The sequence below is a fragment of the Anolis carolinensis genome, unplaced genomic scaffold, assembly GCF_035594765.1.
Source record: "Anolis carolinensis isolate JA03-04 unplaced genomic scaffold, rAnoCar3.1.pri scaffold_19, whole genome shotgun sequence".
In the NCBI taxonomy this organism is placed as follows: domain Eukaryota; kingdom Metazoa; phylum Chordata; class Lepidosauria; order Squamata; family Dactyloidae; genus Anolis; species Anolis carolinensis.
This window is the reverse complement of record NW_026943829.1, coordinates 1,510,642-1,532,967: the sequence shown is the minus strand read 5'-3', so window position 1 is coordinate 1,532,967 and position 22,326 is coordinate 1,510,642. Positions and strand designations below refer to the sequence as shown.

Below are 22,326 nucleotides of genomic sequence, written 5' to 3'. Positions count from 1 at the left end.
CTGAGAAGTGTTCGGCAGTGGAACTCTCTGCCCCGGACTGTGGTGGAGGCTCCTCCTTTGGAGGCTTTTAAACAGGCTGGATGGCCATCTGTCGGGGGTGCTTTGAATGCGATTTCCTGCTTCTTGGCAGGGGGTGGACTGGATGGCCCATGAGGTCTTTTCCAACTCTACTATTCTATGATTCTATGCAATAGGTATCAAAAATAACAATTGCCAATCTGTTAGGGTTTTTGCTTTTCTCTTATTTGTTGATAGCAGATATGTTAGCCTATCCATATTCATGATTTCCATTATTTTCAAAATCCATTGATCCATTGCCAGTACTTCTTTGTCTCTCCACAATTTGGCATAAACTATCCTTGCATAAACTATCATTGTTCAAAGACTACTTAAAAATGAAAAGATGAAAATATTAATTTGAAACAAGAAAGAATGAGGATAGAAGAAAAATAGTTGTTCCTTAAGTGAAATGGTTAAAGAAAAGGGATGCCCGAAGGAAAAATATCAAATATACCAGGACTATGGAAAGTTTTTACCCAACACCATAAAGTAGATGGAAGTCAATAAGTATATCCTTTTTTAATTTTTTATTGTTATTACCACTGCTTTTTTGTAACACTCAGCAACTTCTTTTCTTTTTTGTTTTTCTTTTCTCTTTTTTTCTCCCTTTCTCTTCTTTTTTTCTAAGCACTTGGGTTTTTATATTTTATTTATTTGGAAAATTTCACTCTAATAAAAATATTTCAAAAAAGGTATCAAAAATAAAAACATCAACTTAATTCCATTAATGTCATTAAAATGGGGCAAGATGCATGTAGTCATTGGCTTATGGAACAAGAATGCCACTAGCAGACTACCTATAAAGATTGTGTATAAAGTCTAAAAGAAGGTATGCTTTTCTCAGATTTGAATGCTTGGAACATTGAAAGATACATCTTTCAACACACACACATACAAGCACAAAAATTAGCAATATCCAGCACAAAGTGTAAGGTGTGTCTTATATAGTCACTCATGAAATGCCTATTGGAATAGAAAATACTTTATTTGCCTTTTAAAAGAAAGTAGCGGTGGTGTCAGTCTAACTTTACTGGAAGAGAAAATAAGTAACTTATTGTTTGAAAAATGATGGAACCTCTCAGAAGCATGCTTGAGATTCTACCATGTTGCTACAACTTATCTAAGATTATCTGGTCTTAAATACAGTAATCAAATGTACCTTTCTGTCCAGAACTCACCTTGTAATTCATATGAGATGACACCACAGAGCCACAAGCACCCCAAGGTTAACATTGACGATTATGGGATGGATTTGAATAGTGATGACTCAACAGATGATGAAAGCCAGCCACGCAAGCCAATCCCTGCATGGGCTTCTGGTAAGTTTTTAATTCATCTGGTACTCATTTGCATGGTGGCAGAGCATTTCCCTATTTTTATTGTTGCTGCAATAACCACAATCTGATGATAGACAGATTCATATAGGATGTGTCTACCAACTGACATTTACCATGAAATCAAAGTAGGCTCCCTGTATATTATATCACTGAGGGACAGTTCTGGAGAAACAGTTTTGGGTAAGGCATTTGTTCTTGACAGCTTTCTGGAACCGTGTTTGGGTTAAATGAGTGTTCGGTGTGATCCAGAGCATTTTTAATGTTTAAATGTATGAGTCTCCAAATCTGGTCTTAACAATGCTTACTTAGAAGAAAATCTGGATTTACTGAAATTTAATATGAGAATTTAGGTAAGGTACTTTTCGATGATAACTCCCAGAAACTTCATAACCATGACCTCTAGCTCTGTTTAAGGTATTCAAAAGACTACAACCTTAGCTAATATAAGAATATATAAACATGTAATATTTGTCATGGGTTAGAAAATTAGACATTTTATTTTATATATTGTGTTTGAAATTTGTTCTATTGGTAAAGTGGTTTTTTCTTTTTCAAAATTTTCAAAACAATTTTTAAAGGGTTAGAAAGTAGCTCATTCATGCATTACGGCTTTGGGGGTTATACATGCATGTGTTCACTTCTTAATGACCAAATCTGAATGCATTGCAAGAATTGTTACATTGTGTTTTCATCTCATACACCTGACTCCAGGACATATGAAAAGAGTACAATTCATTAAGTCTGTTTCTCCTACAGACCAAATCTGTTAAATTCAATCTGCACAGATATTCTCCTTTGCTTCTAGCAATGATTCTCTAACATTTTCAATCAAACCTGCATATTCTTTGTGACTTCAGTCTTGGTTGTCATTGCAGCCTTCTGTGTCAAACTGACTTGAGGGAGAAAGGACAAACTTTTTTTCTAAACTGGTTGGGGAAAAGAGAGTTAATTCTTCCTTTTTTCTTCGTGTACTCTGTGAATGCACACTAATGGAGAACGCTGCGCCTGCGCAGGCTCCAACGGATACTCTTCCAAGCTAAAGTTTGAAATTTGGCGGTAACCCCGCCCCTCTTCCCGGAGGGTATAAAGGGCGCCCTCCGCGCCCGCTCTCCAGTTCCTTTTTTTCCGCCGCAAAGCTCACTTCGGACTCTTCGTTCTTATGTCAACCACGCGTTTTAAACGGTGCACTCAGTGTGCCGCTAAGATTCCAGATTCCGACGGCCACGCTAAGTGCCTTTTCTGCCTTGGCGAAAGCCACGTCGTCGGTACCTGCCGTTTTTGCCTGGCCTTTACAGCTCAGGCCAGAAGAAATAGAGCTGTGAGGCTCCGTGCAGCTCTTTACGAAAGAACTCTTGCTCCTGAGGCTTCCACTTCCACCTCAGCCTCGATGGCGTCCAGGCCTGCTCCGTCGGTATCATCTAAAACCTCGAAAACCTCGAGACCGCGACCGACCAAACCGCCCTGCACGGTGACCACCGCTACGGTATCCACCCGATCGGGCAAGATGGGCCCTTCATCAACTTCGAGTTCGGTGGCTTCGGCCGTTTCCACTCGATCCCGCCTGGCTGCGCCGCCATCTTCTTCCGCCATGAAGATTGCCTTCAAGAGGGCTCAGGAGGAATCCAGACGGGCTCAATCTGACTCGGCAGCTGTGTGCCCGATTCCCCCGACGCCGGGAAAATCGCTGAGGGTCGCGTCGAAACAACCCCCAGCAAAGAAAAGAATGATCCAGAGGTCGTCCTCCTCAGCGTCTTCGAAGAAGGACGTCCCCTCCTCTGGGCCTTCCTCTAGGAGATCCTCTCCTATCCAACCGGCACAACGCCTCCGCTCCTCTTCCTCTCCTCATGGTCAGTCCTCGGATGTGGACGCTCAAGCCTCCCCCGACCGGTCGGTCAGGACGGTTATTAAGGCTCCCCAGCCGGCACCATCTCGTCTTCCGGCTCGACAAGAACTTTTCCCCCCGGCTCAAACACCTGAGAGGGGTAGACAGATGACGCGCTTAGCCCGCGCCGCCCAGGCCTCCGCGTCCAAGAGCGTTCCTCCGCAGCCGGCTCTCCCTGCTCCTGGGGTTATGCCTCATCAGGACTCTGTGCTCGTTTCTCCTCCCCGGTCCCCTCAAGGGCCCGAGGAGGATGACCCCGATATCGAACGCCCCGAGTCGATACTCTCCGCCTCTGTGGTTTCTCTCGGTCTCGACCTCTCCCCGCCTCACGACGCCTACGAGGTCGACCCACCTTCCCCGACGGATAATATCCGGGCTTTCTCCGACCAGATGGTCAGAATGGCAGACGCTCTGGGGATGGAAATTAAACAAACTTCAAAGGCTGTTACCGACCCCGTTTTCAAGAGGGTTCAAGCCCAAGCCCCGCCGGCCACCTTGCTGCCTTTTCTTCCATACCTCCTGGACGTCATCCAGGCATCTTGGAAGACTCCATCTTCGATACCTCCAACCTCTAAGAAAATAGAGGCCTGGTACCGAACCGATGACGAAACCCTGGAATGGCTCAAGCATCACCCTGACCCAAACTCCATGGTGGTAAAGGCCTCCCAATCGTCGGGTCGACAATCCAACTCCCCGGCCGACAGAGAGGGCAAACGCTTCGATGCGGTAGGCCGCAAGCTATACTCCGGTGCTCTCCTCCTTTGCCGCATGGCAAACTACGGGGCCTGCATGGGCGCTTATCAGCAGATCCTCTGGGAGAAAGCCCAACCTTTCTTCGCCAAACTTTCTGACGAAGACCGATCAGTCCTTTCGACCCTCCAACAGGAGGCGGACTCTCTCGCACACCACCAAATTCAAATGGCTAAGCATACCGGTGATACCGCCGGAAAAATGATAGCCCACGCGGTCGCGATCAGACGGCATGCATGGCTTCGGTCCTCAGGACTCTCTTCTTCCTCTCGACAAGTGATCGAAGACCTTCCTTTCGACACCCAGGGCCTTTTCAATTCTGGTACTGATGACAAACTTAAGTCCAATCACGACTTCAAGATTCTCGCAACAAAGTGCGGGACCGATCAACCTCAGGCTCAGCGGACCCGATGGTTCCCGCAACGGTACCGTCGCTACCCTCAGCCTTTTCGTCACCAGCCGTTTCGACGCTCGTCGAGCTCGAGTCACCACAGTCATCAGCAACAACCTCACCGCCAGCACCAGGTCCCGAAAGGTCGGGGCAAAGGTCCTGCAGCCATGCCACAACCCTAACGCCTACTCTCTCGGGGATCTTTCTATCTCCACTACTACTGCCACTACCATGCCGTTCCTAGGCCCCGACCAGATCCTTCCTCTCTGCTCTTTCCTCGACCGCCTAGCTCCTTTCTACCGCGAATGGGAGTCTATCACCTCAGATGCCTGGGTTCTTCGCATTGTCAGAGACGGCTATGCCTTGGAATTCGAAACTTTGCCACCCACGGGTCACATCCTCCACACCGACCCTTCACCGGAAATATGTGCCGAGGTCGACTCCCTTCTGGCGAAGGGCGCAATCCAGCTTTCTCCTTCCGAGCAGGACACTCGAGGTTTCTTCTCGAGATACTTTACGGTTCCCAAGCGGGGCGGAGGCCTTCGGCCTATCCTCGATCTCCGGGCTCTAAACCTCTTCATTCTGCCTTCAAAATTTCGAATGGTTTCAGTAGCCTCCATCCTCCCGATGCTCCGACACGGAGACTTCTTCGCCTCTATAGACTTACGCGACGCGTATTTCCACGTCTCGGTGCGAAGATCCCACAGACGCTTCCTTTCCTTCAAGCTCCTGGGACAATCTTACCAGTTCACAGTTCTCCCTTTCGGCCTCGTCACGGCCCCAAGGGTCTTTACAAAGGTGGTCGCCGTGGTGGCAGCGCACCTCAGGAAACAGGGCATTATGGTCTTTCCTTATCTGGACGATTGGATGATTGTCGCGTCCGATCCCTCATCCCTTCAAAACCATGTCTCACAGACTCTTTCTCTCCTGCAACGGCTGGGCCTTCAGTTGAATGTCTCAAAGTCTCAACTCCTCCCAACCACAGAAATCCGTTTCATCGGAGCTCTCTTCAACTCCATCACGGAAACCGCCTCCCTACCGAAGGACAGGTTCCTAGCCCTTCAACAGCACCTTTCCCTCCTCCTTCGCAACCGCAGGATCCGAGCCCACGCGGTCCAAGTTCTCCTGGGTCACATGGCCTCCACGGTCATGGTTACTCCTTTTGCCAGACTACGTCTCAGACCTCTCCAAAGATGGTTCATAGACTCTTTCAAACCCCATCGGCACCCGAGCTCAATGTTTCTCACGGTACCGAACCAGGTTCGCCTCTCCCTTCGCTGGTGGCAGGACCCAGCGAATGTTTGTGTGGGACTTCCCTTCCATCCCTCCCTTCCGTCAGTCACCATCACGACCGACGCCTCCAATTTTGCCTGGGGAGCCCACATGTCGAACCTCACCGTCAGGGACCTGTGGTCCACCCAAGAGAGGTCTCACCACATAAACTTTCTAGAACTGTTATCAATCTTCAAAGCCCTCCGGGCGTTTGCCCGCTTTCTTCCCCACAAGACCGTTCTGATCCAAACGGACAACGTAGTAGCCATGTACTACATCAACAAACAAGGGGGTACGGGCTCGAGAAAACTCATGGCTCTCTCGATGGACATTTGGCTATGGTGCATAGCGAGACACATAACCCTGTCGGCAGTTCACCTTCCGGTGGCTCAAAATACTTTAGCAGACTCTCTAAGCAGAATAACGACCTCCCCCCACGAGTGGCGTCTCGATCCCGAGATCCTGAAATCCGTCTTCGACGATTGGGGCTGGCCAGCTCTGGACCTTTTTGCCTCCCCCTCGAACGCTCAACTTCCTCGATTCGGAGCGAGACTACCTCCAAACTCGACTCCGGGCTGTCTCGGAGACGCGTTTCTCCTCGACTGGACTCTCGAACCCGTCTATCTTTTTCCTCCCTTCCCTCTCATCTCGAGAGTGATAGAGAGACTCTATCTAACACCGACATCGGCCATCCTGATCGCCCCTGCATGGCCACGCCAGCCGTGGTATCCCACGCTGCTCCGGATGTGTGCGGATCCCCCCCGCACCCTCCCAATTCTCCCTCATCTACTATCTTCACAGAAGGGACAGGTTCTCCACCCCGACGTCCCATCCCTGCACCTGACTGCCTGGAGGATACTTCCTTAAACTCTCTCCACCCAGACCTGCAGGCGATCCTTCGCGCTGCTCACAAACCGGCCACATCGAAAGCCTATGCTTACAAGCTGGCAAAATTCCAAACTTTCCTTCGGGACTGACGCGTCGATCCCGCCTCTACTTCGATCCCGCTGGTCATGGACTTTCTACTTTCCCTTGCGGATCGTCAACTTTCTCTGGCCTCGATAAAATCCTATCTCGCTGCTCTCTCCTGGCATTTCCAACGTCAGGGACAACCCTCTCTCTTTTCTAACAACCTCATTAAGACCTTCCTTCGAGGCTACAACAACTTGCATCCTCCAGTCCAACCTCCGACTCCCGGATGGAGCCTCGAACTCGTCCTTTCTCAACTAGCTTCAGCTCCCTTCGAACCCATGGCCTCTGCAGACCTTCACCTTCTCTCTTGGAAGACTGCCTTCCTCATCGCTATCACCTCTGCCCGCAGGCCTTCGGAACTGGCTGCTCTCCGGGTGGACGAACCCTACCTCCGTTTCCACCACGACAGGGCTGTCCTTCGCCCGGACATCACCTTCCTACCTAAGGTGGTCTCTGCTTTTCATCTGAACCAGGACATAATACTTCCTGCTTTCTTCCCCAATCCTTCTTCTTCTCTAGAACGGAAACTCCATCTCCTCGATGTCAGGAGAGCCCTCCTTTTCTACAAGGACAGGACTAAGGACATACGTAAGTCACCTAGACTCTTTGTGGCCTACGCTACCCACAAACTGGGCGAACCTCTTTCTTCCCAAAGACTCTCACACTGGATTGCTCAGACCATTGAGCTCGCTTATCAGCTAGCCAAACGCCAGCCCCCCTCTTCGATCTGCCCTAGATCTACAAGGGGCCTTTCCACCTCTACGGCCTTCCTGAGGGGCGTCCCTCTCGACTCCATCTGTCGAGCGGCTATCTGGTCCACTCCATCCACCTTTGTTTCACACTACCGGATGGACTCAAAGAACCTCAAGGACTCGGCTTTTGCCAGGTCCGTCCTCTCCTCCTGCCTTACCTAATGTTGTTGCCTTACTCAAACCCTTTTTTTTCGGGTTTATCCTTCTTACAGGCTGACCGTTGTCATCCATCCCGTTTGTATTCAATGTGCTCAGGGTCTCTTTAACATAGTGCTTGTGTACTATACTTACCCACTGCACTGAAACTTAATTTTTGAATGCTTCTCCCTCTGTTTTCTGAGAATGAGTTTATGCCTACCTCTGTATTTTCTTACAGACTATTGCCTACTTACTATATTATGATTGTGTTATGGATCCTAACACAAGGATCGGTTTTATTGCACTATATGCTATTGCATCGCTTACTTGACCATTGCATTTGCCTGTTTTTTTGCACCTTGTGCTCAATAAATGTGTTTGGACACTAGACTGGTTATCGGGTTTGCTATCCCACCTACCTACACCTTAGCTTGCTAGTCTCCATTAGTGTGCATTCACAGAGTACACGAAGAAAAAGGACAGGTTGCTTACCTGTAACCGTGTTTCTTCGAGTGTACTCTGTGAATTCACACAATCCCGCCCTTCCTTCCCCACAGGCAAACCTCTCCCTTTCTCGCTGCCTTTGCGGCGTAGGAACTGGAGAGCGGGCGCGGAGGGCGCCCTTTATACCCTCCGGGAAGAGGGGCGGGGTTACCGCCAAATTTCAAACTTTAGCTTGGAAGAGTATCCGTTGGAGCCTGCGCAGGCGCAGCGTTCTCCATTAGTGTGAATTCACAGAGTACACTCGAAGAAACACAGTTACAGGTAAGCAACCTGTCCTTCAAATTTGTGCCGCCTCCTTTTAAGAGCTCTGAAACAATACAGCATGCATCTTAGATAAATAATTCCTAATGCTAGTAATATTGTGTTGTCTTCTCCTAGGAAATCAACTGACCCAAGCTGTCATGCACCAATATTACAATCCATCTAATGTCAGGAGGTTATTTGGTGTTGTGAAATGTCCAAACCTGGAAGAAATCTTCTATAAGAGCAAACCACGCTATTTTAAACGCACCAGTTCTGCATTTTGGAACTCTCCACCATTCCCAGACTGTATCATCTAATTTCAAGTGATGGTGATATATTTCAGAGCTGTTTGATATTTTAAACATTTTAAAACTGATATTTTAAACTGGTTTCACCTTATAATGTTAATAAAGTTTTTTCTATTTGAAACTCTTAAGGTTTTCTATGATGTTTTGTCTTTATTTGTGAGAGGAAGAGAACAAGAGCCTTTTGTCCAGTTTAATTTTCAGGGATGAGTAACTAAAAATAGTATTACGACCCAAATTCAGTTCATTCAGCCCTCATGGTATACAAGAGTATATTATCATTACATTTATTATTCTACTCTATTTATTATTACATGTATTATTTTCCTGTATTTAGTATTATTATTACATGTATTATTTTACTCTATTATTATTAAAAGGATACATAAGCACATTGAAATTGAAGAAGATGAGAATAATGATTTAATCAGAGTTGGACAGTCTTATCTTAAATTTGAGCTTGATGTAAATATTCAAAAACATTTAACCTACTGAGGCCTCAATTAATGTAATTTTTTGGGATCTATTTTTATTTCTGAAATTTACCACCCTCGGCTTATACTGGAGTCAATGATCTCCCAGTTTTTTTTTGTGGTAAAATTAGATGCCTCGGCTTATATTCGGGTCGACTTATATTCGAGTATATATGGTGACTTGAGAACATACCGCAAGTCGCTTCTGGTGTGAGAGAATAGGCTGTCTACTGAGATGTTGCCCAGGGGACGTCCGAATGTATTACCATCCTGCTGGAAGGCTTCCCTCATGTCTCCGCAAGCTAGAGCTGACAGATGGGAACTCACCCATTCGAACCGCCAGTCTTCAAATCAGCAACCCTATCCTTCAGGTCAGCAGTTCAGCCGGCACAAGTTTTAACCCATTGCGCCACCGCGGCTCCATGACACGCTGAAGTTGCATGAATTATTATGTACATGTATATGAACACATTGCACGCTTTCTTTCACACACAGACACACATGGAAGCAATCAAAAGGCCCCGACTTTCAAGCCAAGAGTTGCTTAATAATTGTGTTTACTGCTTCTCTTTCTTCTTCCCATACAGAAAAAAACAGGGCTTCCTCCAAAAAGAGACATAAGCAAGTAGGTGGCAGTGAGAAGTGGGATTATTATTATTATTATTATTATTATTATTATTATTATTATTGCAATTTTGGAACCCATCGCACCCCAATGCTCAAATGTTTCTTCTCTTTTTCAAGAACAGGCATTGTGCCTCCAAAAGCGTGGAAGAGCTGGACATCCTGGTCGAAGTCCTCCAGGAAGATTTAAATGCGAGCCAATCCAAATTTGGATTACAGATGCCAACACCGTACGGACAAGTGTCGGCCCCAGAATCTCAGAGTCCTTGGATAGAAAGGGTTGGAAACCCACCATCAGAAGAGCATTGGGAATCTATTCCATTTCAACCACGTTCCCCAGACATTTCGTGGCATCCGTTTGGTTGTGGAGCGATGGAAGGATGTCCAACTCCGACCAACATCTTCCGAAATCAATGCGAGGAAGAAAGACGTTGGCAGAAGGTACGTTTCCAAGTTCTGACCAAAGACGATCCACCTGGGAATCTCATCTTGAACAATGAAGGAAGGACACAGAAGCCATGCGCCGGGTCATTTTTGAAGCAGGAGGTTCCAAAGATATCTTTATTCCAGTTCCAGCTCCAACAGGAAGAAGCCCGGCTGAGGAACATCTCAATGGAGAAGCTTCTTGAGCCAGATCCACATGGAAATAGGTGAGACGATAGGTTTGGTTTTGCTCCTCTTTCAATAACTCACAGTAGAGATACCTTCATAAATAGTGGCTTCTTTACCATGGAGACTCCATTCTGGGTTTTAGTCTGAACTTCAAGCTGACACTGAACTTTCAGAGCCTTGAATAGTCCTGACTGTTGGAAGCAAAGAGGCATCAATGCTTGTATACATTGCCAAGTGACTGCCCTTTTGTTTCATCTCTCTGTTTCTTTCTTTGGACTTTTGCCCTCCACACTTTTGTCTTCCTGATGTTTTGGACATCATCTCCCAGAATTCCTGACCATTAGCCAAACTGGCTGGGAACTGAAGTCCAAAACAGCTAGAGAACCAAAGTTTAGGAACCATTGATCGTGGATCAAGGCTATTTCCTTGCTTCCTTCCTGCAAAACCTCCCAATTCTTCCAAAAATTAATCATTTGTAGCCCTTTGTCTGGAAAGGAATACTTCTCTCCTAATGTTTATCCCTGGTCCTTTCTCTGCCTGTTTTCTCAAACCTCAAGCTGTGAGTAACTCTGCACAAAGAGATCATCAAACGGCATCAAACAGGTGCAAACAGGTGGCAGATTTCTGCAGAACGAGGGACAATTGATTCACGAGAAGAAGCATCTGATAAGCTACTTCGGCTCAACAAGGCGTGTTGAGAAGGCAAATATTTGTCTCCTATATGTGCATTGAAAGGAAATCGCTCACTGAGCCAAATGAATGGGAGACAGTGGCAGGAATGGAGGCTTTGGAATGCTTGGCACCTTTTGGGAATGACATTCCAGACACAGCCTTTTTGAACCAGGATCAGGGATAGTTAGTAGACATGTCCAAAAAATCGTTTTGAATCGTATATCGGAATTATTTCGGATTGTTCTCGCTTTTTGATACGCATTCCGAGACATTGTCTCACAGCATAACAAGCAATGTAATTCGAACCATTGTTGGCCCATTCTCTAATTGTCTCTTAATGTTTTGTTATTTCCCCCCCCCCACACACACACACCAATTTTTTTTACATATTTTTAAAAATATTTTTTTTAAATTTTGTTTCTGCAACCTACCTTGAATGGGAGCTTAGCTCAGCCTAACATGGTTCTTTCTCTTAGCAAGGGAATTTCTAGTTTTCAAATTATCTTTGCATTCCTTGCCAGGGCATTGCTTGGCGTGGTGGTCACTGGTCCATTTCTAATTGAAGGCATTGGTTTGAGGCTTGTGGGATTACATAGCCAGAGACACCATTGATTTCCAGTGTCCTTCTTGCTTACAAATATAGCAAGGGAATTTCTAGTTTTCAAAGTATCTTTGCACAACTTGCAAGGGCATTGCAAATTTGATGAGGATAGCTCAAGAAATGAGGGCGGGAGAGCCCTGTAAAAGTCCCCCCCCCTTGGGTTCCCTTTTTTTTTTTTGGCGATTGCGCATGCGCATCCACTATTTTAGAAACATTTAGAATCATTACGAATTTTCGGAAATATTCGAAATTTTTGGGTGAAAAAATCGGAAATACTTTCTATATTGAAGCGCCAGCGCCCCCTACTTTAGAAATGAGAATTGAAACATTTTTTCATCGATCGGACATGCCTAATAGTTAGATCCCAAATTACAAATTGTATAAATTATGAGATGCGTCTCCATTGAGACATACAGCAAATCTTTGTCCTGTAGCAACCCTTCACGAATTATCTTGGAATGTTGCCCAATACACCCCGAACTCCAGGAAACAATCCCTCAAATTATCCAAATCCTTTTACATTGAACCAGGGAGACTCTGGAAAAACATACTACGAGCCTGCATCAGAACCACTGGGTCCTTTTCAATGTTTTGCCCATCCTTGTGACACCCATTGAGATAGCTGTCACCCTAAAGCACCCATTGTTTATCTGGATTAGCACCATTGTATCCACAGGAACTGGAATATTAAACCCATTATTGATTGCCCCACCCCATTCCTTTCTGATTGCAACCCTCTAAGGGGTGGATCAATAAGTTTTATTTATTTATTTATTTATTTATTTATTTATTTACAGTATTTATATTCCGCCCTTCTCATCCCGAAGGGGGCTCAGGACAGATCACATTGTACACATATAGGGCAAACATTCAATGCCATATAACGTAGAACAGAGACAGACGCAGAGGCAATTTAAACTTTTCCAGCTTCCAGCTTCCAGCAGATATGCTTGATTCCAGCCACAGGGGAGCAGCTGCCTCATCATCCAATGCAATGGCAACTTCCTCATTTCAATGGCGGCTGGATGATTTTTATGGTGTCATAAATTAGCCTCCCCACATATAAGTGGTACCTAAATTTCCTACTTGATAGATGCAACTATCTTTCGGGTTGCTTAGGTCAGCAATGAGCAGGGGCTATATATATATATATATATATATATATATATATATATATATATATATATCCAATATTTCTATCCCGCCCTTCTCACCCGAAGGGACTCAGGGCATCGTCGAAGGGACTCAGGGCCCAATAAAATTGTCAGGTGCTCACTCCGACACGGGCTGGCCTCGAACTCATGACCTCTTGGACAGAGTGATTTATTGCATGGACTCTTCCAAATAATCCAATGCCAGACCAACCAGCAATGATGTTGGAGGAAATCCCCAACCAATCAGGGAGCGGATCCTAGTTGGACACTTCCTGGGCGAATTAGGAGCTAGCACAGGAATCTTGAACAGCTCTCAAAATGTAATAAATATTTTCTATATTCACAATTGTAACATGTTCTTTGGAGTGCTTTCTCAGCTGACATCCTCTCTTGCCATTGAGAATTAAACTCTGATTTTGCCTTCCTCCTGATTGTGTCTCATTCACTGTCTGGGAAGGTAGACACTCTGGGCCCCAAATCTCCAAGGTTGCAAACCAGTGCTCAAATGACTACAATATGCTGCCCGTCATGTTCCTTCTATAACACTTTGAAGATGCACTGTTGGTTTATTTTGGGTGTAAGGATGAAATGATGAATCAAGTGTTTTTACTGTTTGCAACTGTGTATACCAGACATGTGTTCCAGCATCTTAAGTGTTAACGGCAGGACAGTTTGAGTGATAGCCTGAAACAACCTATAGGTCGTGACTTCCAGCCGGAGAGGACTTTCATCATTCTGTGCGGAATAATAATAATAATAATAATAATAATAATAATAATAATACTTTATTTATACCCCGCCACCATCTCCCCAACGGGGACTCGGGGCGGCTTACATGGGGCCATGCCCAGAACAGTACAATATAGCAAAATATAAAACAACATATCACAATACAATTAAACAATACAATAAATAATCATATACACTGTAACACAAAATCTATATATATTTTGTGCTCTCAGCAGTAGTGTGTGTGCTTTGCTGAACGGCAAGGAGAAAGTATGTCTGCAACGAGCGATGGATTTTGTATCTTGTAAATATCTTGTATATATATTTGGAATAAAGCCTTTGGACCGCTGTGTTCAGCTGATTTGCGGCTGAGGTGTCATTTGTCAGTACTGCTTCTCTGGACAGGCAAGCAGTCTGGCCAAGGATGAATTGGTGAGGGTCAAAGGATCACCAATAATCAGGGTGCTGCGGAGCTGATGTTTTTAAATCCCACCCTGTCATACACAACTTCTGTTTCCCCCCTTTGCTCCCCTAGACCTCTGCACGGGGCTGTGACACAAGGGAGAAGGGCTCTGGCCTATGCGCTGGCGTGGCGGATGGCATATCTGAACAAAATTGATGAGAAGGACACAGCAAAACAGGTGAGGATTGAAGATCAGTGTTGCAATGGAACCATGACTTGCAGGGTCAATGCACCAGAGATGACGGTGGTGGTGGTGGTGATGATGATGATGATGATGATTATTATTATTATTATTATCATCATCATCAAGAATTATTGCATCTTCTAACATGAACATACACACAGTCTTCCTTCCTTATTGTCTCTACAATCTTTACAATCATAGTTTCTGGGTTTTGGCCCCGAAATCCCATTCTTGTGGATCATCATGAACTAGGCTGAGATGAACTGCATTGGCCATTAACTTCCCCAAATGACATTATTAGAGGATTAATTGGAAGAGTTGGTAATAGAACTGGCAACACTATATCCATAATTCATGTTTCTCATCTCTCTATTTTTTTTTTTCTTAACCCCTTCAAGACTGCATTGCACATCGCAGCTCGGAAGAACCACCAACTTATCGCCGGTGATTTGATTGCCTTGGGAGCCAACGTCAATGCAAAGGACATCTTGGGAAAGACTCCGTTGCACCTTTGTGCAGAGAAGGGCAACCTGGCAGTCCTGGAAGTAAGCGGACCAGAAACAGGCCTGGTTGAGTTCGACACCCCATCCATAAATGCTGCTCCACAAAGCAATACAATACAGTAAGATACCCATATCCATGAGGAATATGTTCGTGGTTGGACCACAGTTACCAGAAATTGTGGATATGGCCAAGTATCAGTCAAGTCCCAGGATACTATAGAACTGCATTAGGAGACCTCGAGATTCCTAGAAATTTGTATGTTCTCTGGGAATTCGTTAGGTCCTCTATGGAATAATACCATAGAATTATCTGGAGGACCTATCAAATTCCTAGATAGATATGTCCAATTGTAAAGGGCTATGTATGTGGCTGACTGGGAGATTTGGGGAACTGCCATTCAAAAAATGAACTTTGGCAAGCTCTGTGGAAAGAATATATCGTTGGGATGGTGATTGAAAAGAGTAACTTCACACGTCAGAGTTTCAAGTTCAAAATGAGAACCATTATAGCTGCAGCCGCAAGATGGAAAGAGATATAATTTAACTATCTCCCTCCTTCTTTCCTTCCTTCCTTCCATCTCATTCCTGCCCTCCCTCTGACTCTCTCTTCCTTTATATCAATGATAGGTCTTGCAAAGCTGCCAGCAAAATGGCACCCACGTCGAGGTGGACGTAACCAACAATCAAGGTAGGTTAAGAAGGGGTTGTGGTTGGGATTGAAGTCTAATAATAATAATACTTTATTTATTATCCACCTTGCATTGGAATAAGAAAGTTTATCTATAAAATATTGCCAAGTGTAGAGCAGGTGAGCTGAAGTCCTGACATCCTCAGAGCAAACAGAAGGAATCTTAGGGTGAGAGCACCACCTTGAAAATTACATACAGTAGAGTCTCGCTTATCCAACATTCACTTATCCAACGTTCTGGATTATCCAACGCAGTTTGCCTTTTGTAGCCAATGTTTTCAATACATTGTGAAGTTTTGGTGCTAAATTCATAAATACAGTAATTACTACACATTAATTACATAGTAATTACTGGGTATTGAACTGCTTTTTCTGTCCATTTTTGTAAAATTATTATTATTTCCGATATTTCTACCCCGCCCTTCTCCCCAAGGGGACTCAGGGAGGCTTACACAACTGGCAGGATCACTACCAGTATATCATAATACAATAAAATAATACAACAATTAAAATAGTTTAATAACATAGTAAAATAAAATATATAAAAGATTTAACACAGTGCAACGCTGAATATATATGCCAGTCATCCATCAGACCTTGTGCAAGAGCCTTAATCCAATCCATGTCAACGCTGAGTTCATTCATTAAACGCTTGCGCACATGATGTTTTGGTGCTTAATTTGTAAAATCATAACCTAATTTGATGTTTAATAGGCTTTTCCTTAATGCCTCCTTATTATCCAACATTTTTGCTTATCCAACGTTCTGCCGTTCCGTTTATGTTGGATAAGTGAGACTGTACTGTACCTATCCCTCTATAACTGTGTTTGGATCCCCTGCGGCTTCGGGTTGCTATACCAAACTGGAATGTCCAGTTTTTGGGATGTCTTCTCCAGTTTCTGGGATGAAGGCGAAGAGTCTTAGCAAGAGGACATCTTCTGGAAAATTGCACATTTGTATCTCAATCTAGACCAGCGTGGTATAGTGCTTTGAGTCTCAGACCAGGACTTTGGAAACTTTAATAGTTTTGCCTCTCTGTGTCCAATGAATTAAAGTACTTTCCTTCCCCGTTCAACCTCACCAATCAGCCATCTTTTTACACTGTTTTGCACAGGATTAACACCGTTACAGGGAGGGGCTCTTGCTCATGCTGCACTTGTGAAGGATTTGGAAATCCCCGGCCTCTCCCTTGACATTAAGCAAGTTCTCGCCCTGCGTAAGGACAGGATTTTGAGAGGCATCTGCTGCTTGGTGGAGATGGGAGCTGACCCGTGGGTGCAAGTAGGTTTTCCATCTCAAAGGGATGTCTACTAGACATGTCCAAAAAATCGTTTTGAATCGCATATCGGAATTATTTCGGATTGTTCTCGCTTTTTGATACGCATTCCGAGACATTGTCTCACAGCGCAACCAGCAATGTAATTCGAACCATTGTTGGCCCATTATCTAATTGTCTCTTAATGTTTCGTTAATTTCCCCCCCCCCCCAAATTTTTTAAAAATATATTTTTAAAAATATTTAAAAAAAATTTTTTTTTGTTTCTGCAACCTACCTTGAATGGGAGCTTAGCGCAGCATAACATGGCTGCCGCTCCCCGGCCAATCAGAAACTTCCATGATGGACGCAAAGGTGGGGACTAACGTCCTCTGCATCCACATGGAAGATTGCCATACAAGGCTGGTGTGTAGCGATTGCGCATGCGCATTTGCCATTTTAGAAACATTTAGAATCATTACGAATTTTCGGAAATATCCAAAATTTTGGGGTGAAAAAATCGGAAATACTTTCTATATCGAAGCACCAGCGCCCCCTACTTTAGAAACAAGAATTGAAACTTTTTTTCATCGATTGGACATGCCTAATGTCTACATTGGTTTTATGACATGGTTGGGCTCTGCTGGCCACCTTTGCTGAGGAAACAGTATGATTGTTTATTGGACTAACATGGTGTTGTGGTTTTAACCTTGGGCTGATGAGGAACTGAAAAATATGGATTTTTAGACATATATTGTATGCACATTAGAAGCAGTGAAATGTAGAAAAATCAGACTCTCTCTGTGTTAGATTTTAGGGAAGCACAAGCTGACAGGACAAGCTGGGAGAAGGGTGGCCTGTTTTCTATACATTCCAGTGTGAATTGGTTCCTAGTACAGCTTGACAGGCCAAGAACGGCCTCTTGATGGATCTCTCTTGGGATCTGTGACTTGCTACAGGCTTTTAGAGTGCTTAAGATAGGAAAATGCTGATCGTGCATATTTATGCCCATGTATGTAAACATGTGAAGTGACGTACTAATGACGAGATGTATGTAAAAGCATGTTCTTTGCCTGAAAATGTATAAAAGGCAAGTCAACGCCTTGATCGGGGCTCTGGTTTTCTTTCGGAAGAGATTCCACTTCCAGAGTCTTCAGCTGAATAAAATAAAATCCTTCCCAACCTCAACAAAAGGATCTCTCTTGGTGTTATCTCTCCCGTCATCTACAACAGGGCTATAGCTCTGAACCCAGTGGGTAGCTTTAGGCAAGTCACACTCTCTCAGCCCCAGAGGAAGAGAATTCACTCTGAATTGATCTTCACAAGAAAGCTCTATCTGGGGTTGCCTTAGGGTCGCTCATAGTCTGAAGCTCCTTGAAGGCACACAGCAAAAACAATCCTAATGACCTTACACCAGTGGTCCTCAACCTGGGGTGCCCAGATGTTTTTGGCCTTCAACTCCCAGAAATCCTAACAGCTGGTAAACTGGCTCGGATTTCTGAGAGTTGTAGGCCAAAAACATCTGGGGACCCCAGGTTGAGGACCACTGCCTTACATAGAATAATACAGTTGGAAGAGACCGCATGGGCTATCCAGTCCAACCAAGAACAATAAAAAACGAGGAAAGTGAGATGCTAAAATGCTATTTGCGGGCCTAAGAGGTTTACGCTATCTAATTTTGGCCCGGTACGACTCCAACGTTGTGCAGGCGTGGTCTAGATGCACACTTGGTTGTTCACATATATATAAACTAGCTGTGCCCGGCCACGCGTTGCTGTGGCGAAGTCTGGTGGTATGGGAAATAAAGTATTGAGGAATTGGTGGTAGTTAAGGTAAAGGGTAAAGGTTTTACCTTACATTAAGTCCATTATAAATGGGTTATATAGCTGTGTGGAAGGGCCTTGAGTCTACACTGCCATATAATCCAGTTAAAATCAGATAATCAGATAAGGGCCCAGGCTGTGGCGCAGGCGGGAGAGCAAGCCAGCTGCAACGAATCACTCTGACCAGGAGGTCATGAGTTCGAGGTCCGCTCAGAGCCTATGTTTGTCTTGTCTTTGTTCTATGTTAAAAGGCATTGAATGTTTGCCTATATGTGTAATGTGATCCGCCCTGAGTCCCCTTCGGGGTGAGAAAGAAGGGCGGAATATAAATGCTGTAAATAAATAAATAAATAATAATAATAATAATAATAATAATAATAATAATAATAATCTGTATTTTATATGCAGTATGGAAGAGGCCTAAGTGAGGCCTAACTCTGCCTGTCCCCTGGGCTGAGTAGGTTGCTAGGAGACCAAGTGGGCGGAGCTTAGCCTTCTAACTGGCAGCAATTGGATAAAAACAATTATTCATCTCCCTCTAATTAGGACTTTATTTTTCTTTTCTTCTTGTTGTATGAACGTAGAGGCATGGATGAGGGGTTGTGATGCCAAGTTTAGTGTTTCTGGGATGGGTAGTTTTGTTGTTTTGTCCTAGGCCGAAATTTTTTCATCCTTTCATCCTTTTTTTCATCCTATAGATTTTGCCTTAAATTGGTTTTGAGTGTCATCTCTCTGCCTGCCAATGAAATGACGTCCATACAGACAATGGTCTTCTTCTTCTTCTTCCATAGGGCACCACATCGTCCGATCAAACGTCACATTGTTTTGCAAAGATGCAGGAAGATAAGGAGCTGATGAATGCGTTCCAGATTTACGGACCCAGACGGACCCAGGTAATTCTATTCAGCTCATAAAAAAGGCAGGCTGCACCGTTGCTCTGCCCCACTTTCATCCATGGTATTATTCCTAATGCAATCAATATTAATATTTCTAAATTGTATTTATGTTAACAAACAACCCAAGCTATTGCTCTGGATCCTCTTTCTACACCTTCTGTATCTCCACGAATATTCATTCAAATCCATTATGATAAATTGCAGAGTGGAATTAAATAGATTTGGGGATGTATGCAAAATGTTTGCTTTATTACTTATATACTCGAGTATAAGCCTAGTTTTTCAGCCCTTTTTTAGGACTGAAAAAAAAACCCCTCCTTGGCTTATACTTGGGTGAGGGTCCTGGTGGGCTTATATTCAGGTCAGCTTATACTCAAGTATATATGGTATATTTATTATTTTTCTCTATTATTATTGGTATTGTTATATTTATTATTTTACTCTATTATTGTGGTTACTTTTACATGTATTTTACTCTATTTTTATTATTATTAATACATTTATTATTTTACTCTATTTGTTGTCGAAGGCTTTCATGGCCGGGATCACAGGGTTGTTGTATGTCTTTCGGGCTGTGTGGCCATGTTCCAGAAGCATTCTCTCCTGACATTTCGCCCACATCTATGGCAGGCATTCTTAGAGGTTGTGACAATACCTCACAACCTCTGAGGATGCCTGCCATAGATGTGGGTGAAACTTCAGGAGAGAATGCTTCTGGAACATGGCCACACAGCCCGAAAGACATACAACAACTCTTTACTCTATTTATTATTACATTTATTATTTTACTGCATTTATTATTATTATTATTATTATTATTATTATTATTATTATTATTACATTTATTATTTCACTCTATTATTATTAAAAGGATACATAAGCACATTTACATTGAAGAAGATGAAAATAATGATTGAATCAGAGTTGGACACTCATATCTTAAATTACAGTTTGATGTAAAGATTCAAAAACATTTAAACTACTGAGGCCTCAATTGATGTAATTTTATTGGTATCTCGGCTTATGCTGGAGTCAGTGTTTTCCCAGGTTTTTTGGTGGCAAAATTAGGTGCCTCGGCTTATATTTGGGTCGGCTTATACTCGAGTATATACGGTATATAAAATTTCTGATTGCCTTGTATACTGTTTCTGTCTAGGAATCTGGCTCTCTCCGGAACAGAGATGCCCTTCAATGCTTGCAAGCGGAAAGGATAGATTCACCCGCGGTTTTATTTTCCAAACTCTTGGACCAATTTCTTGGTCCAAGTCTCATGTAAACAGGAGGATCGGTGCAAGCTGGGTGAGCATGGCGTTCCATCAGTATGGACCTTGATGTTCCCAATGTGCTTCGGTGCGCTGGTCTCACCAACTGGACAATCCGAAATCCAAGGATGGTAATGATGGACACCAAGCTTATCATCAATAGTTGGTGCAAATCTTTGAAAACAAGAATCATAGAATCATAGAATCATAGAATAGTAGAGTTGGAAGAGACCTCAAGGGCCATCTAGTCCAACCCCCCGCTAAGAAGCAGGAAATCGCATTCAAAGCACCCCCGACAGATGGCCATCCAGCCTCTGCTTAAAAGCCTCCAAAGAAGGAGCCTCCACCACGGCCCGGGGGAGAGAGTTCCACTGCCGAACAGCCCTCACAGTGAGGAAGTTCTTCCTGATGTTCAGGTGGAATCTCCTTTCCTGTAGTTTGAAGCCATTGTTCCGTGTCCTAGTCTGCAGGGCAGCAGAAAATAAGCTTGCTCCCTCCTCCCTATGACTTCCCCTCACATATTTGTACATGGCTATCATGTCTCCTCTCAGCCTTCTCTTCTGCAGGCTAAACATGCCCAGCTCTTTAAGCCTCTCCTCATAGGGCTTGTTCTCCAGACCCTTAATCATTTTAGTTGCCCTCCTCTGGACGCTTTCCAGCTTGTCAGCATCTCCCTTCATCTGCGGTGCCCAAAACTGGACACAGTATTCCAGGTGTGGTCTGACCAAGGCAGAATAGAGGGGGAGCAGGACTTCCCTGGATCTAGACGTTATTCCCCTATTGATGCAGGCCAAAATCCCATTGGCTTTTTTAGCTGCCGCATCACATTGTTGGCTCATGTTTAACTTGTTGTCCACAAGGACTCCAAGATCTTTTTCGCACACACTGCTGTCAAGCCAGGCGTCCCCCATTCTGTATCTTTGATTTCCATTTTTTCTGCCGAAGTGAAGTATCTTGCATTTGTCCCTGTTGAACTTCATTTTGTTAGTTTCGGCCCATCTCTCTAGTCTGTCAAGATCGTTTTGAATTCTGCTCCTGTCTTCTGGAGTGTTAGCTATCCCTCCGAGTTTGGTGTCATCTGCAAACTTGATGATCGTGCCTTCTAACCCTTCGTCTAAGTCATTAATAAAGATGTTGAACAGAACCGGGCCCAGGACGGAGCCCTGCGGCACTCCACTTGTCACTTCTTTCCATGATGAAGACGACGCATTGGTGAGCACCCTTTGGGTTCGTTCGCTTAGCCAATTACAGATCCACCTAACCGTAGTTTTGTCTAGCCCACATTTTACTAGTTTGTTTGCCAGAAGGTCGTGGGGGACTTTGTCGAAGGCCTTACTGAAATCTAGATATGCTACATCCACGGCATTCCCTGTATCGACCCAACTCGTAACTCTATCGAAAAAAGAGATCAGATTAGTCTGGCATGACTTGTTTTTGGTAAATCCGTGTTGACTATTAGCAATGACCGCATTTGTTTCTAAGTGTTTGCAGACCACTTCCTTAATGATCTTTTCCAGAATCTTGCCTGGTATTGATGTGAGGCTGACCGGACGGTAATTGTTTGGGTCGTTCTTTTTTCCCTTCTTGAAGATAGGGACCACATTCGCCCTCCTCCAATCTGCTGGGACTTCTCCTGTTCTCCAAGAACTCTCGAAGATGATTGCCAGTGGTTCTGAAATAACTTCCGCTAGTTCCTTCAATACTCTGAATAGCTGAAAGTGTAAATAATCTGTTCAGAAATAAATTGGGTTATAATATCCTGAAATTGTGACCTAGTTTGTA

General features: G+C 44.1%; 2 protein-coding genes across 10 annotated transcripts in view; both read left to right on the top strand.

The window, feature by feature from the left end:
* LOC134294711 (inner centromere protein-like) overlaps positions 1 to 8,737 on the top strand; it is a 43,479-nt gene extending 34,742 nt beyond the window's left edge. For all 7 annotated transcript variants that reach the window (XM_062966321.1, XM_062966320.1, XM_062966323.1 and 4 more), the window contains 2 exons: positions 1,232 to 1,379; positions 8,437 to 8,737. In XM_062966321.1, the coding sequence (XP_062822391.1) occupies positions 1,232 to 1,379; positions 8,437 to 8,618 (330 nt within the window). In that variant the 3' untranslated portion in view covers positions 8,619 to 8,737. The remainder of the gene's footprint in view (positions 1 to 1,231; positions 1,380 to 8,436) is intronic.
* Positions 8,738 to 9,089: 352 nt separating this feature from the next.
* LOC103280842 (ankyrin repeat domain-containing protein 35) lies at positions 9,090 to 20,578 on the top strand. 3 transcript variants are annotated; one of them, XM_062966329.1, is made up of 10 exons: positions 9,095 to 9,450; positions 9,667 to 9,704; positions 9,824 to 10,144; positions 10,274 to 10,353; positions 14,007 to 14,112; positions 14,517 to 14,663; positions 15,249 to 15,309; positions 16,424 to 16,590; positions 19,178 to 19,279; positions 20,439 to 20,578. In XM_062966329.1, exons 1-10 carry the CDS (start codon positions 9,315 to 9,317, stop codon positions 20,556 to 20,558), a joined length of 1,278 nt encoding a protein of 425 aa, XP_062822399.1. In that variant the 5' UTR covers positions 9,095 to 9,314; the 3' UTR covers positions 20,559 to 20,578. The 3 variants fall into 3 exon arrangements, with proteins under 3 accessions (XP_062822400.1, XP_062822399.1, XP_062822398.1); XM_062966328.1 differs by having other exon boundaries at positions 9,824 to 10,353; XM_062966330.1 differs by lacking the exons at positions 19,178 to 19,279; positions 20,439 to 20,578 and having other exon boundaries at positions 9,090 to 9,450; positions 9,824 to 10,353; positions 14,517 to 14,740; positions 16,424 to 16,560.
* Positions 20,579 to 22,326: the final 1,748 nt, after the last annotated feature.

Excerpts from the sequence above, each read along its gene's own strand:
- LOC103280842 (XM_062966328.1), top strand. The coding sequence starts at position 9,315 with ATGTTGCCCAGGGGACGTCCGAATGTATTACCATCCTGCTGGAAGGCT. Across the intron at positions 9,451-9,666 it reads TCAGCAACCCTATCCTTCAG|AAAAAAACAGGGCTTCCTCC; the intron begins GTCAGCAGTTCA and ends CTTCCCATACAG. Across the intron at positions 14,664-15,248 it reads GCAACCTGGCAGTCCTGGAA|GTCTTGCAAAGCTGCCAGCA; the intron begins GTAAGCGGACCA and ends TATCAATGATAG.